At 44.0% G+C, this 16832-nt stretch overlaps 1 protein-coding gene across 1 annotated transcript in view; it reads right to left on the bottom strand.

Annotated features, from left to right (window-relative positions):
* Positions 1-6357: 6357 nt before the first annotated feature.
* Positions 6358-16832, bottom strand: part of CFAP74 (cilia and flagella associated protein 74) — a 52760-nt gene continuing 42285 nt past the window's right edge. The window contains exons 31-38 of the mRNA XM_070956154.1: positions 16355-16474; positions 15970-16125; positions 14341-14467; positions 12687-12841; positions 9729-9864; positions 9443-9570; positions 7703-7837; positions 6358-6468 (exon numbers count right to left, since the gene is read on the bottom strand). Of these exons, the coding sequence (XP_070812255.1) occupies positions 6358-6468; positions 7703-7837; positions 9443-9570; positions 9729-9864; positions 12687-12841; positions 14341-14467; positions 15970-16125; positions 16355-16474 (1068 nt within the window). The remainder of the gene's footprint in view (positions 6469-7702; positions 7838-9442; positions 9571-9728; positions 9865-12686; positions 12842-14340; positions 14468-15969; positions 16126-16354; positions 16475-16832) is intronic.

Here is a 16832-nt window from a genome sequence, read left to right as displayed (position 1 = left end):
CTCCACTTAAAGGGTTAATAATATCAGCTTAGTGAATTAATGAAGCCATTAATCATTTGGAACAGGAGGGATGACATTTCCCAACTGAAGTGTGTCACAGCGATAATGCCTACAGATAACCGATTCTGATCGCTGTGGAGAAACACTGATGAGGTTACCTAGTTTGGTAATGAAATGCCTGCAAGAAAATGATCAAGCTCAGAGATCTTCAAGGACCTCACAGTCCTCCTCCTCCTCCTCCCGCACTCCTGATGATGTTATCTACTTGGGTTATGAGATGTCTTCAAGAAAGCAATGTCTTCAACCTTGGAGCGCACTAAGGACCCCACAGAAAAACCGCTTACCAGTTTAATAAAAAATTGTGGGAAACTTCCTTTTTGTAGTTTTGATTGCCAGCTGCTTGTGCCATTCATTCTCTGGAGCAGTTTCCCACCCTTTTGTTAAAAAAAAAAAAAAAAAAAATCCCCACAATGCAGCGTTCTAGTCAAACAAAAAGAGGGGGGAAAAAAAGAAGCTATTTTTAACCAGATAAGCTATCAATGCTGGAAAACTAGAGGCGAAAGCTAGGATTACAGAAAGGAGCGGAGCCCGAGACATTTTTTTTTAGCCAAGTTGATACCTATGGAGGAAGTTTGTCGCAACACAAGAAGCTGGCGATTTATCAAAGCTATTTAATCTCACCGTTTTTGTTTTCAGTTGGCAATTACGATCCTTCTGGGTAACCACAGGAGCAGGAGCAGATATCCTTGGCAGACAACCGAACTGGAATAGTCCTGTCCCGTTTCATTCGCTCCTAGTTGTTGAGAAATTGGAAGGATTAATATCACGAGACGAGGAAAATGCGAATGAGACAAGGGGACAGCTGCGTTAACTTACATGCAGTTGTTTAATTTTAACTCTTGATTAATGCCGTTTATTTTACATCCACTTTCTGTCGCCTCTAGATGTGATGGGCGCGACAGAAATCTAATCAATAAGATAAATAAAACTCCAGAATAACAGAATAACCAAGTTGGAAGAATAGAATAGAACAGAACAGAACAAAATAGAATAGAGAGTGGAGTGGAGTGGAGTGGAGTGGAGTGGAGTGGAGTGGAGTGGAGTGGAATGGAATGGAATAGAATAGAATAGAATAGAATAGAATAGAATAGAATAGAATAGAATAGGGAGTAGAGTAGAGTAGAGTAGAGTAGAGTAGAGTGGAGTGGAGTGGAGTGGAGTGGAGTGGAGTGGAATGGAATGGAATGGAATGGAATAGAATAGAATAGAATAGAATAGAATAGAATAGAATAGAATAGAATAGAATAGAATAGAATAGAATAGAGAGTGGAGTGGAGTGGAGTGGAGTGGAGTGGAGTGGAGTGGAATGGAATGGAATGGAATAGAATAGAATAGAATAGAATAGAATAGAATAGAATAGAATAGAATAGAATAGAATAGAATAGAATAGGGAGTAGAGTAGAGTAGAGTAGAGTAGAGTAGAGTAGAGTAGAGTAGAATAAAATAGAATAGAGTAGAGTAGAATAGAATAGAATAGAATAGAATAGAATAGAATAGAATAGGGAGTAGAGTAGAGTAGAGTAGAGTAGAGTAGAGTAGAATAAAATATAATAGAATGGAATGGAATGGAATGGAATAGAATGGAATGGAATGGAATGGAATGGAATGGAATAGAATAGAATAGAATAGAATAGAATAGAATAGAATAGAATAGAATAGAATAGAATAGAATAGAATAAACAGAGTTGGAAGGGAGCTTGGAGGTCTTCTAGTCCAACCCCCTGCTTAGGCAGGAAACCCTACACCACTTCAGATAAATGATTATCCAACCTCTTCTTAAAAACTTCCAGTGATGGAGCATTCACAACTTTAAATAATCCACGGATTAATTGTTCTCACTGCCAGGAAAATTTCTCCTTCATTCTGGGTTGCTTCTCTCTGATTTGTTTCCATCCCTTGCTTCTTGTTCTGCCTTCAGGTGCTTTGGAGAACAGGTCCACGACCCCTTTGTAGTTTCCTCCTTCTCTAAAATAGCCAGTAATTGCCCTGAGGTTGATGGAGATAAGATCCCGGTGTTGAAAGAAGAAAGCAAAAGAAATAAATAAAGAAAAATGCAGCATTGTTTAGTTGGAAACACGTTAGGCGATCGAATGGCCCCTTAGGGGAGGGAAGGTGAGAGGTTTGCCTTTTCCAAGATGTTTCAAATATTTTTGACTTTCCACTGCTCTTTTTTTTCAAGAAGTGTACGTGAGGCCCATTGTGGTGAGGAAATGATCTTTATCAGCGAGTTCTTGAATGGAAATGGAATTTAAGCAACTTTGTGTTATCACTTTCTACAGATCTTCAAGCATAGAAGGCTCCGGTGGTGGAATTCAATTTTTTTTTTACTACTGGTTCTGTGGGTGTGGCTTGGTGGGCAGAGTGTGGCTTGGTGGGCGTGGCTTGGTGGGCATGGCAAGGGAAGGATACTGCAAAATCTCCATTCCCACCCCACTCCAGGCGAAGCATCCTGCAAAATCTCCATTCCCTCCCCACTCCTGGGGGAAGGATACTGCAAAATCTCCATTCCCACCCCACTCCAGGGGAAGCATACTGCAAAATCTCCATTCCCTCCCCACTCTTGGGGGAAGGATACTGCAAAATCCCCATTCCCACCCCACTCCAGGGGAAGAATATTGCAAAATCTACATTCCCACCCCACTCCAGGGGAAGGATACTGCAAAATCTCCATTCCCTCCCCACTCCAGGGGAAGCATACTGCAAAATCTCCATTCCCACCCCACTCCTGGGGGAATGATACTGCAAAATCTCCATTCCCACCACACTCCAGGGGAAGGATACTGCAAAATCCCCATTCCCTCCCCACTCCTGGGGGAATGATACTGCAAAATCCCCATTCCCACCCCACTCCAAGGCCAGCCAGAGATGGTATTTGCCAGTTCTCCAAACTACTCAAAATTTCCGCTACCGGTTCGCCAGAACCTGTCAGAACCTGCTGAATTTCACCCCTGGGAGGCTCCTGGGCTTAAGACAGCTGTGTTTTTCTCACTGAAGTGGAGCACACCAGTTGTGTGTCACTGCTTTTAAAACCTGCCCCGCCAGCTGAACGGAGTCTCGGGGAGGTGCCTAGAATTATTATAAAGCCTTGACAAGAGACGTAATTTACCAGGCGTAGGACAAAATCTTCTGCCTCTTAATAAAATGCCTTTATCAATTGCTACCAGATCCCGGGGATTTTTTTTGCCAACAGAGATTAGCCTGGTTCTCGTCTTATAATGGTGACACCACGGCCGCTTCCATCCCAGTTCTTACCATAGCAACGCTAAGTTTTAAACCTCTCAGGGCCTTCAAAAATGAAACTCAAAAGCCACAGTTAGCACTAGTAAAGGGTGGCAGGAGAGCCCTATGGTTTTAAAAAACCGCCGAGGTTAAAATGCCAGAAATGGGACTGAGGCAGCGTGCAGAGAATGGGTTAAGGCCTGACTTGTTTTTAAGTGGAATGCGAGGATTCATAAACCACAATGCGCAAAGGTAACCGGTAGCAAACAGAAAGGAAGAGAGGGAGGGAGAAAAGGAGGAAGGAAGGGACAAAAGGAGGGAGGAAGGGAGGGAGAAAAGGAGGAAGGAAGGGAAGGAGGGAGAGAGGGAGGGAGGGAGAAAAGGAGGAAGGAAGGGAGGGAGGGAGAAAAGGGAGGGAGAGGGAGAAAAGAAGGAAGGGAGAAAAGAATGGAGGAAGGAAGGGAGGGAGGGGGGAAGGGAGAAGGGGAGGGAGGGAGAAAAGGTGAAGGAAGGGAGGGGGAAAAGGAGGAAGGAATGGAGGGAGGGAGGGAGAAAAGGAAGAATGGAGGAAGGGAGGAAGGGAGAAAAGGAGGAAGGAAGGGAGGGAGGGAGAAAGGAAGGAAGGGAGAAAAGGATGAAGGGAGGGAGGGAGGGAGGAAAGAAGGGAGGAAGAAAAGGAGGAAGAAAGGAAGGGAGAAAAGGAAAAAGGGAGGGAGGGGAAAAAGGAGAGAGGGAGGGAGAAAAGGAGGAAGGAAGGGAGAAAAGGAAGAAGGGAGGGAGGAAGGGAGGGGAAAAGGAGAGAGGGAGAAAGGAGGGAGGGAGAGAGAGAAAAGGAGGAAGGAAGAAGGAAGGGAGAAAAGGAGAAAGGAAGAGAGGGAGGGAGAAAAGGAAGAAGGAAGGAAGGAAGGAAGGAAGGAAGGAAGGAAGGAAGGAAGGAAGGAAGGAATTTCGCCTCTTCCTTCTCCCCCAATTCATACAAGTCCTCCTTTGATCTGAACGAAGGAGAATCTGCTTCAGAAGTTTCTTTCCAACGAAAGGGAGAATTTTCATGCACTAACAGGTTTTGTTAGGGACAAAGCAAGGGTGTGTATATTACCTGTAGCTGCAAACGGCCTCCCTTTCCCTGCACGCCCTTCTCTCTAGGGGCCTGTGGCCTCCCTGCTTCCTTGCTCGAAGCCCAAAGAAAAGGTTTCCAATCGTTGCGGGAGATTTTTCGGATCGGGAACAACGAGCACTGGTGAAGTCTTTAGAGTGCGGGAGAAACCATCGTCCCCGGCTACCCTGCAAGGGGAAGGAAGCTGAAAAACACTACAAAGAGGAAGATGGAAAAACCTTCCCAAGTATCTCCAGAAGAATGGAAGGAAGGAAGGAAGGAAGGAAGGAAGGAAGGAAGGAAGGAAGAAGAAAGAAAAGAAAGAAAGAATGGAAGGAAGGAAGGAAGGAAGAAGAAAGAAAGGAAGGAAGAAAAAAGAAGGAAGAAAGAAAGAAAGAAGGAAGGAAGGAAGGAAGGAAGGAAGAAAGAAAGAAAGGAAGAAAGAAAGAAAAACAGAAACCTCTTTTGCAGGATTGGATTTCGACACGACGGTTGTTTGCTTAATGCGACCTAACAACAACTTATCGGGGTTTTATGTAACACGGACCCGTTTTTTAGCCGAGCTGTGATGGATGCCCGTGACATAAGAACTTATTCAAATCTGAAAATATCTAAAGGACGTCCAGATATTTGAGCAAAGGAGTTGGCTGGACTCAAAATGGGCAGGGCTGGCGATGAGCTAGAAAGCCTGCAAATCTTTGCATTTAAAAATAAATAAATAAATGACATTTTTTTTTTTTGCACATTAATTGTAAATAACAGCCTGCTGGGGTTATTTGTATGCAGAGGCCATCTCGCTGACGGGTAGAGGCTGTTCCAAGTATATAATTACGGTCTTTTATAGCCTCATTCAAGAAGTCTGCAATTATTCCCCCCCCCCCCCCCCCCGGAGCTAATCTCATTGGTCCAGTCTCTGGAAGGAAATGTCCGACCACCCCAGCCAGCAATCTTAAACAATCATTAGTTGCTCTCGGTGGAGGTGGGAGATCTTTTCTGCAAAAGGCCTGGAACAACTGGGGATGGTGTGTGTGTGTGTGTGTGTGTGTGTGTGTGTGTGTGTGTGTGTGTAGGGAAGAACTCTTGCCAAAGCAACGCACACGACGTTGTTTCTGCTGGAGAACGTGGTTGGTCCCTGGGAGACTCCTGCCTCCTGCCCAAACACCAGCCAACGTGGTTTGCAAACTCGTGGTTTATGGCAGAGTTTCTCCGCTTTTAAGATGGGTGGACTACAACTCTCAGAATTCCCCAGCCACCTACACACACTCACACACACACACACACACACACGGAGCGGTTGCGGTGGCCTAGTGGTGGAGCTCTGGCCTCACAATCAGGAGACTTTGAGTTTGATCCTAGGTAGAGGCAGATATTTCTCTCTCTGGGCACGATGAGAATATATCTGCTGAATATAACTCCGCATTGGTAACAGGAAGGGCAACCGGCCAGTAAACACTCCGCTAGCTCCATTCAGTTGCCCGGACTCCACCCCGCAAGAGATTAAAAGACGATGATACAGAGAGAGAGAGAGAGAGAGAGAGAGAGAGAGAGAGAGAGAGAGAGAGAGAGAGGGGAAGGGAGGGAGGGAGGGAAGGAGGGAGAGAGAGAGAGAGAGGGAGGGAGGGAGGGAGACAGAAGCAAGTTCTTAGATGGCATTTCTCCTCCTTTCAGCCCATTCTCATCCCAAAAGGTGACAAATTCAAGCATTGCCAGGAAGGCCAATTTTATTTACCAACAAACAGAAACAGAAATGAACGAAAAAGCAATTTCTCCAATCCAGCTTGAAGCCTTCTCTGCGTGTTTAGAAGGAAAAAAAATGGGGTGGGGGGGGAAGCAGCAGATAATATTCGGCCTCAAAGAATTCTAGAGGGATAAAACCGGAAATCTATTTTGGGTTAAAACCTCCCATGTTCCAGATGGCCTTTTCAAAACGTTCTTAAGATGCACAGCCTCAAATGGAGCCTCCTCCCTGGGAAGGTTTTTTTTTTTCAGTTGGGAGTTTCTCTGGTCACGATCCGGCCCATGAAGTAGACGCCGTAAACTTCCTTCACGTCGCCTTTCACGATCAGCGTGGCCGATCCGGTGATAGGCTGATTGGGCTGTGGAAACAAGACAGAGAAAGGCACATACCAACACCTGTGGTGGATGTGCCCAAAAGCAAAAAAAAAAAAAAAGATTTTGGGCGAAAATGCAAATGCAGTTAGAAAAAAAAAATGTAAAGACAGCACAGTAGATTTTTAAGCCAGAACTATTCCTGTTAGGCATAATATCAGAAAAATACGACAAAGAGAATGCAGGTTTGATAGTACGTGTTTTAACAATGGCAAGAATTGTGTTTGCACAACATTGGAAAACCGAGGAGACACCTACAGAAGATGTACCGGTAATTTAAAAAAATATCGGACTGTGCAGAAATGGACAGATTAACACTGAAGATAAAAGAAAAAAGAAGACACAAAATGCTTTCAAACTTGGGACTTATTTTATCAATGATTGGACAACAGGGGTAGAAATTAGGAGCTTAAGATATAAATGAATTGACCCAGACAATACACTGTTCTTTAAGCACATATTGTATGCAAAGAATATATAAAGGTAAAGGTTCCCCTCGCACATATGTGCTAAGTCGTTCCCGACTCTAGGGGGCGGTGCTCATCTCCGTTTCAAAGCCGAAAAGCCAGCGCTGTCCGAAGATGTCTCCGTGGTTATGTGGCCGGCATGACTCAATGCCAAAGGCGCACGGAACACTGTTCCCTTCCCACCAAAGGTGGTCCCTATTTTTTCTACTTGCATTTTTTAACGTGCTTTTGAACTGCTAGGTTGGCAGAAGCTGGGACAAGTCACGGGAGCTCACCCCATTACGCAGCACTAGGGATTCGAACCGCTGAACTGCCGACCTTTCGATCGACAAGCTCAGCGTCTTAGCCACTGAGTCACTGCGTCCCCAAAGAATATATGTGTGTGTGTGTGTGTGTTAAAGCCGGAGTCCCCAACCCCTAGTTTGTGAATTGACACTGGGACACGGTAGACCATAAACCAGGCCGTGGAAACAAGCAAAGCCCCATCCATGGGATGCAGGTACCATGTGAAACCCCTTCGGTCCACGGAAAAACCTCACTCCATGGAACAACTTCCCGGTGGCCCAAAAATGGGTACTGCTGTATTAATGCAGTGTTTGCCAACCTTGGCAAGTTTAAGATAGGTGGACTTCGGCTCCCAGAATTCCCCATTCTGGGAATTGAAATCCACCCTGTTCTTAGTTTAAAAGGGAAGGAGAGAATGCCAGGGCAAACAACCTCAACTGGATAAGAATTTTAAAGCGTGCCAACCTACATCTGAGCCGGCAGGGGGCACCCAAGAAACGATGATGGATTTGGTCTGCCCACGTTCCACCATTCCTTTGATGGGGTCCACGCTGAATCCTTTCAGCTGCAAAACCTGTAAGTTTTCCCAGGTGAATTCGACATTCTGCCAAAAAAAAAAAAAAGAAAGAAAGAAAGAAAGAAAAAGAAAGGTTTGCAAAGGGAGAAAACCCTTGATCAAGGAATCATGGATGGAAACTGAACAAGGAGAGATTCAACCTGGAGATAAGGAGAAATTTCCTGACAGTGAGAGCAATCAACTGATGGAACAGAAGTTGTCTTTGGAAGTTGTGGGAGCTTCATCACTGGAAGCTTTCAAGAAGAGGCTGGACTGCCATTTGTCAGAAAGGGTGTAGGGTCTCCTGCTTAGGCGGGGGGTTGGACTAGATGACCTACAAGGTCCCTTCCAGCTTTGTTAGTCTCTTAATTCCTGACACAGCATAAAATAGCTATCTATATAAAATAGCAGCATCAAATACAAGCGAAGAGAGTAGAGTAGAGTAGAGTAGAGTAGAGTAGAGTAGAGTAGAGAATAGAATAGAATAGAATAGAATAGAATAGAATAGAATAGAATAGAATAGGATGGGACAGGACAGGACAGGACAGAACAGGAATAGAGTAGAATAGAGTAGAGTAGAGTAGAGTAGAGTAGAGTAGAGTAGAGTAGAGTAGAGTAGAGTAGAGTAGAGAATAGAATAGAATAGAATAGAATAGAATAGAATAGAATAGAATAGAATAGAATAGAATAGAATAGAATAGAATAGAATAGAATAGGATGGGACAGGACAGGACAGGACAGAACAGGAATAGAGTAGAATAGAGTAGAATAGAGTAGAGTAGAGTAGAGTAGAGTAGAGTAGAGTAGAGTAGAGAATAGAATAGAATAGAATAGAATAGAATAGAATAGAATAGAATAGAATAGGATGGGACAGGACAGAACAGGACAGAACAGGAATAGAGTAGAATAGAGTAGAATAGAGTAGAATAGAGTAGAGTAGAGTAGAGTAGAGTAGAGTAGAGTAGAGTAGAGTAGAGAATAGAATAGAATAGAATAGAATAGAATAGAATAGAATAGAATAGAATAGAATAGAATAGAATAGAATAGAATAGAATAGAATAGGATGGGACAGGACAGGACAGGACAGAACAGGAATAGAGTAGAATAGAGTAGAGTAGAGTAGAGTAGAGTAGAGTAGAGTAGAGTAGAACAGAACAGAACAGAACAGAACAGAACAGAATAGAATTTTTTATTGGCCAAGTATGATTCGACACACAAGGAATTTGTCTTGGTGCATAATCATGTCCCCCTTTGTAAATCCAAACGGTCATTAAACAAATGGTTGTATATTGAGGACTACTGTAATACATCCGAAGGATTTTCCCACCCAATCCTCTTCTATGTCTGACCAAGTCATCATCATCTTTTTTTAATGACCCCATAATCCTTTGCAAGGTGGAGTCTTGGGCAACTGAGTGTTTACTGGCCAGATGCCCTTCCTGTCACCAGTACGGAGTTTTGTCCAGCAGATATATTTCTCATTCTGCCCAGAGAGAGAAATACCTGCCTCTATCTAGGATCGAACTCATGGCCTCCTGATTGTGAGGCGAGAGCTCCACCTCTAGACCAAGTCCTCTCCTGAATTCCACAATTTGCTTTGATGAATGTCCCCCTCCCTCTCCCCACCTACCCCCCCCCCGAAGACTGTCGCACCTTCTTCGATGCAAACTGAGCGGTCCGTATGGCTCCGACTTTCAACTCCCTCACTGCTGGGATCACCAACGTCTCCGTTTGCACACACTTCAGGCTGACCAGGACGCAGTTGATGGCTTTCTCAGCTTCTGCAGAGATGCAATTTTTGTCCATTTTGGGAGAACGGGAACAGGAGGAACAGGTTTTGATTCCCCATCCTCTGCCCGCCGGACCCCCCCAAATTTTCCACCTGCAGTTTCCAAGCCCAAGATGAACCTAGTTTATCCCTCTTTTAAAGCCGCTTCACCTGCTTTGGAGGCTTCTTCAGTTATGGAGCTTAGCACCGCCAGCGATTCAAAGGGCACGTCCAGCGCCTCTCCGCCTTCCACGTACATGATGTGGTTTCTTGCTGCCCCCTTCAGCTCTATCACCCGGATAATTTCCTGCAAGGAGTTTCAAACAGCTCCAGGTTTCTAAAACGCCTCTCCGTCACTTGCCTGTGTTATTCCCATCACTATGATGGTTTATTTAACTTTGGGTTGGCAATATATAAACTATCAATGTACCTTTAAAACTGCTGTATTGCATCATACTGTGTCCTGATTGGTTAGCTCTGTAGCCAATGTCCTTAAGAGAGAGCTAGAAACATGATTTGCTTCTCTTTGCTGTTCTTGCTCTCCGATATCTCTGTATGCTACTGTTTGCAAATTCAGAAGAACTGTTTATTGTGAATGACTACGACGACTGGTAAGAAGACTTTGTTATTGGATTATCCCTGGACTGTCGTTTTGGCTATCTCCTGCTTTATATGTGTATGACCTGGACTGTTTATTGGACTGTGCCTTGTTATTTCCTGAAAGTAAACACAACTCAGTGTATCTGTGTGTTGGCTGTGTTTATTCGTAACTAATCTCAATCGCTTTCACGTGTACACCCTTGCTACTCAAGGGTTACTCTGCGAATTCCTTAACAATCACCTTTCCAAGGAATCTTGGAAGGAAATCTTCTGAAGGAAAAGGATATTTAGACCCTACTACTCCCTTTAGCTTACTTGATTGTCACTGCACCTTGTACAACGAAATTAAATGCCACCTTCAGTGTACATCATACATAAGACAACTGTAAAAATAAAAACACACCGCCTTCACATTCTATACAATTGAATTGAAAACCCCTGATATTGCATTAGTATTGCACTATGCCCGTGATGGCGAACCTATGGCATGCACGCCACAGGTGGCACGTGGAGCCATATCGGTGGGCATGTGAGCGTTGCCCTAGCTCAGCTGCAGTGCGCATGCGCACGCTGGCCAGCTGTTTTTTGGGCCTTCCGGCCCACTGGAAGTCAGCAAACAGGCCATTTCCGGCCTCTGGAGGGCCTCCAGGGATGGGGGAGGCCGTTTTCACACTCCCCAGGCTCCAAGAAAGCCTCTGGAGCCTGGGGAGGGTGAAAAACGGGCCTACCGGGCCCACCATGCCATCACATGGCAAAAGTGGGGGGAGCGCTGGGGGAGTTGTGCGCCGGGGATGGGGCGCATTGAATTATGGGTGTGGGCACGCACGTACGCGACCCCCTTGCACTCCCCCTGCTTTTGGCATGCGACGACAAAAAGGTTAGCCATCACTGCACTACACAGTAGAATTCAATATAGTTACTGCTCTGGGATAGAAGCTGTTTTTCAGCCTGTTTGTCCTTCTTTTGATTGTCCTGTACCGGCTGCCAGATGGTAATCGTTAAAAAAAAAAAAAAAGGGTGCCCAGGATGAGATGGATCTTTAAGAATGTTTTGAACTTTCTTAAGGCAGCGGGAGGTATAAAGCTCTTCCAAGGAGGGGAGAGGGCAACCCATGATCCTCTGGGCAATGACGTTGACCCTCTGGAGCACTGTCCTATCTGCCACTGTGCAATTGGCAAACCATACACCGGTGTAGTAAGTTAAAATGCTCTCTATGGTGCAGCGGTAGAAGGTCACCAGCAGTTTCTCATTCAGTTGTTGTTTACTGAGAAGTCTCAGGTAGTATAATCTCTGCTGGGCCCTTTTGAGCAGTGCTGCAATTCGAGCGCCCCAGGTCAGGTCCTCTTTTATGATAATACCCAGAAATTTAAAACTGGCCCCTTGCTCCACTCGGTCTCCATTGATAAGCAAGGGCTGGATGTCTGATCTATTCCTTCTGTCGACAATATTTAAAACAATATTCTTCAACCTCGGGAACTTTAAGACGCGTGGACTTCGGTAAGGCCAAAGAATTTTGAAAGAATACAATAAAATAAAAATAGTGACAGTTCACAAAGATTACCAGGTGCAAATAAAAATACACACTGTTTCCATAGCAAAGAAGATATAGCAGGAATGGTTAAATTGAATACTTTATTTGAAGAGCAAAATATGTTCTTATTTGGACATCACTTCTGGCATTGGTGCTTGTGAAGAAAAAAAAAAGAATGAAACTTTGATTTTGGTTTTGTTGATGAGAAAGATTCGGTATTATAGAAATGGCTCGTTATATATTAATACTAGCTGGACGCTAGTAACTATGTGCTCGGGCTTGATAAATTGACACTTGCAGCCTGAAACTTAATGTAGAATGTGTAACTCCGTAGCATCAGAGTGTGTTAATATAATGCAACTGGCAGTTGGAACAGAGGGAGAGGGGGAGCAGAATGTCCCAGCCCACAGCATCCATCGGTATTCATCTGGCTAGCATCCTGTCAATGTGTGAAAGAGTTGAGGGGTGTTTGGAAACTCAAACAGTATTTGCTGTGTGAGCAAGGAGACAGGAAGGAGGCTGGGCATGGCTTAGCTCAACTGTTCTGTAGTAAAGCTGTTTGCTGCTGTGAAAGTAAAACTGAAAGTGAAACTCCTCTCCTCTGCTTGTGTTTTGCATTTGGAACAGGTTTCTTTTCAGGTGAGGAGGAGGAGTAGAAGTCCTTAGCATCAGAGCGGGTTAATAATAATATAGGAAATACTAATGCTCTGATGGTAATTTTGAAAAATCCTTTCTTAGTGAGCACCTAGAAGCCAAGAAGAATATATGTGGCAAATTTCAAGTTTGTAGGCTTTACAGTTCTGGAGATTTCGTGATTAATGCGTGAGTGGTTTTCACTATTATATATATAGATGTAAAAGCAAAACATTGAGGTTGGAGTGTGTTTATCTTGTACTGTGCTAGGAAGAGTCAATGCCCCCTTTTCTTTCTTTTTCTCTTCCCCCTTGAATTTCACACCTTTTTCCCAATTCCCTTTTGAATAATATATGGAAGCTCACCTTATCGAAAAGCAAGATCTGGATGCGGTCGGAATAATACAAGCTCTCATGATCAGGGCTGAAGGTGACAGTGAATTCTTGAGATTTCCCAACCCCGATGATGCCTTGCATTGGGAAGATACTGAAGACACTCAGGCCACTGTAGTTTTGCGTACCTGGGAAAGGAATCGGTAAAAAGGCCAGTAGGAAAGAAACAGTCCCCTTCCCACAGCAGTGCTGGAAATCCAACGAGTAGAAAAACCAGGATATTAACCAGTTGAGCCCAAGGAAGAACATTTTGTTGTTGTTGTTAGTTGTGAAGTCGTGTCCGACCCATCGCGACCCCATGGACAACGTTCCTCCAGGCCTTCCTGTCCTCTACCATCCTCTGGAGTCCATTTAAGCTCACGCCGACTGCTTCAGTGACTCCATCCAGCCACCTCGTTCTCTGCCGTCCCCTTCTTCTTTTGCCCTCAATCTTTCCCAGCATTAAGCTCTTCTCCAGGGAGTCCTTCCTTCTCATTAGGTGACCAAAGTATTTTGAAGAACACTTAGGTAAAGGTAAAGGTTCCCCTCGCACATATGTGCTAGTCGTTCCCGACTCTAGGGGGCGGTGCTCATCTCCGTTTCAAAGCCAAAGAGCCAGCGCTGTCCGAAGACATCTCCGTGGTCATGTGGCTGGCATGACACAATGCCAAAGGCGCATGGAACGCTGTTCTCTTCCCACCAAAGGTGGTCACTATTTTTCTACTTGCATTTTTTACCTGCTTTCGAACTGCTAGGTTGGCAAAAGCTGGGACAAGCCACGGGAGCTCACCCCGTTACGTGGCACTAGGGATTCGAACCACTGAACTGCTGACCTTTCGATCAACAAGCTCAGCGTCTTAGCCACTGAGCCACCGTGTCCCTTGTGATAGATACATAGATATAGAGATAAGTAGGTAGCTAAATAAGTAGAGGGATGGCTAGACAGACAGACAGACAGACAGATAAAGATAGATAGATAAACAGGCAGATAGATAGAAAGATAGATATAGATATATTAGATAGAGATAGATAGATAGATAGATAGATAGAAAGATAGATAGATAGATAGATAGATAGATATTAGATAGAGAGAGATAGATAGATAGATAGATAGATAGATAGATAGATAGATAGATAGATAGATAGATAGATAGATAGAGGGGTGGGTTCTACTTTTCTACCAGTTCGTATTGTGCCCGCACGCGTGTGAACGCTCTTTTGCACATGCGCAGATCGCCTATGATGACATCCAGGTCAGTGGGCAGAGCCTCCTGCCGGTTTTACTACTGGTTCTTGCGAACTGGTCCGAACCGGGGGCAACCCACCACTGGATAGATGGATATTATTGCCATTTCTTCCTATGAAATTTGCCCTGCCACCTTCATGTAACTGGAACATGTATCCAGTGATGGGATTCAAGTAATTTAACAACCGGTTCTCTGCCCTAATGATTTCTTCCAATAACCAGTGTGCCAAACAACAGAAAATTAACAACCAGTTCTCCTGAAGTGGTGCGAACTGGCTGAATCCCATCACAGCATGTATCCCTCTGGAGAATTTGTTCAAATCATATGAATCGTAACCATGAAGCAACCTACAACCCACATCTAGCACAAAATAGACCTCAAAACGGGGCCCATTTCCTTACCGACTATATGTGTTTCTCTTGGAGTGTTAAGGAATGGGGGAAACTTCTGCAGCTCTTGATATCTGTCCGGAGAAAGAGAGTCCAAGACGATAGAATATTTCAAGGCCAAAGGAGAAATGTTGTCAATCTGCAAAAGAACCCATCGTCCTAAAATTACTTCCAATATTAAGCTGTTTTTCCTCGGTAGCAGAGTACAGGTGCTTGTTGGACTTTGGCAAAAACGCGAACTTTTCTTTTTGTGGGTTCAGGAAGAAAACAGTGGCGGGAAAGTAATTTTTGCAAGAAATCTTTCCTAGCTTGTCATGGATGAGAACAGTAATGTGGTTTAGATCAGGGGTGTGCAACCTTGGCAACTTTAAGACTTGTGGACTTCAGACCTGGGGAATTCTGGGAGTTGAAGTCCACAAGACTTAAAAGTTGCCAAGGTTGCACACCCCTGGTTCAGATGTTAAATATTTCAGACCACCTTTGTTCCCAAAAATGGACCATCTCTAATCTGGGGAAATTGCTCACTGCAAAAAAAATCTTTGAAAGTTTATCACTCATAAAGATTATTTTGCCCTGTAGTCTAGATTGATCTTGAGGTTAATTTTTCTTGTCATTTCCCCCCCCCCATTCCTGATTTTAAAGACGACCCTGCGAACTTTAGATAGGATTTGCTTGAAATCCTCCAAGGATTAACTAATTTATGGTATTTGATCAAAAATTGCTAGATCACAGCAGATGGCAATAAATAGGCTGACGTCGGCTTATGTCCAGAAGCTAAGTAGGATTAGAGGCGGGGTAACCGGAAGAAATCTGAAATAATAATAATAATAATAATAATAATAATAATAATAATAATAATAATAATAATAAGGGCTACCCTGCTATTTAGAAATTCTAAATTTACCGGACTTGAACATTTTGACTCTACAAAAAACCACCTTACTCGGAACAGCTTACATCCTCCGACGATACCTTAACAGTTCCTAGGTCCTTGGTTAGGACTTGAGCTGCTGAGCTATTAACCAGCCTCAAAGGCTGTGGATCTCACTAAAGATTAACTAATAATAATAATAATAATAATAATAATAATAATAATAATAATAATAATAATAATACCTAGGACGCTGGCAGCAACCTGTATCAACCATTAGCACCAGTCAATGGTATTTGTGACACATTTTTAATTGTCCAGTTGTCGGAGTTTCATTTTAATGAATGACACGTTATGTTAACAGCTCTTAGGTCCTTGGTTAGGACTTGAATTGTTAAGTTTTTACCAGTCCCAGGCTGTCAATCGAATTGAAGATGAAATCTTAAATAATGATAATGATAATAATAATAATAATAATACCAAGTGGTGGCATTTCCTTGCAGCTTGCTTGCAAATCATGGTAACACGGTTCACCACAGGGAGGTGGCTCGGTGGCGAAGACACCGAGCTTGTCGATCCGAAAAGTCGGTAGTTCGGCGGTTCGAATCCCTAGGACAGGTCCCCTGCGTGAGCCAGGGGGCTGGACTAGATGACCTCCAAGGCCCCTTCCAACTCTTTTACTGTTATTAGGCGTGGATGTTACAACGCCCCCATCGATTCGCCTCGCTTGGGAATAGGAGAACAGGATTTCCTTGGAAAGGAGACCGTACCTTGAAGACAGAGGTGGTGGTTTCCTTGGAGACTACATATCCCATATTCAACACATCTTCTTCCAGCGAACAGGCAATGGACACGATTACTCCCCTGCCAGTCAACGTCAGAGTCAGGGTGGCTTTCTCAGTTCGAATCTCCAGGATTTCAAAATACTGGGAAGAGAAATTTCAGGGGGAAATGGATGAAATGTTCAGTGGGACACTGTATAGATCAGTGGGTCTCAACCTTCTCCACTTTAAGAGGTGTGGACTTCAACTTCCAGAATTACTCAGCCGGCTGGGGAATTCTGGGAGTTGAAGTCCACACGTCTTAAAAGTGAAGAAGGTTGAGACCCAGCGCTACAAAACATGAAAAGTGTGACAAGAGAACGGAGAAACTCACGGACTTGCTCTCCTCCGGACAGAAGGACAGGACCAGCTCCCGGGATTCTCCTTCTCCGAGTGAACAAATCGGATTGGCCAGCAGAAACGGTCCGAAGGGATCAAGAAGGGAGTATCCCACCTGAAAAACTTGGTTCAAAGAATCCAACAAAGGACAAAGAAAAACAGCCAGTTCCTAACCTTGGGCCAAATAATACAAACTAACTCACCTCGGAATGCTTTTCTTCCAAGTGGAGGGTAACGTGAACCGGGGTTTTAGGAGCTGAAACCTGAGTTTGAATCTTTCCTTTTTTTTCCCCCGCCTCCTCCTCCCTCCCCACCTTTTTTGATTTTTGAACTGTAATTTTCCCCCACCCCCTTCGACGTTACTATTTCTAAATCACAGACAGGAGCTTTCTGGTTGGAAAAAAACAAACAAAACTAAACAAATTATTCTTTTTTAAAAAAAAAGAAAAAGAAAGAGAAAAGCAATCTAGTGG

The sequence above is a fragment of the Pituophis catenifer genome, unplaced genomic scaffold (assembly GCF_029215685.1).
Source record: "Pituophis catenifer annectens isolate HBS135680 unplaced genomic scaffold, rPitCat1.0.hap2 SCAF_18, whole genome shotgun sequence".
In the NCBI taxonomy this organism is placed as follows: domain Eukaryota; kingdom Metazoa; phylum Chordata; class Lepidosauria; order Squamata; family Colubridae; genus Pituophis; species Pituophis catenifer.
The sequence above is the reverse complement of the archived record's forward strand: the minus strand, read 5'-3'. Positions and strand labels throughout refer to the sequence as shown.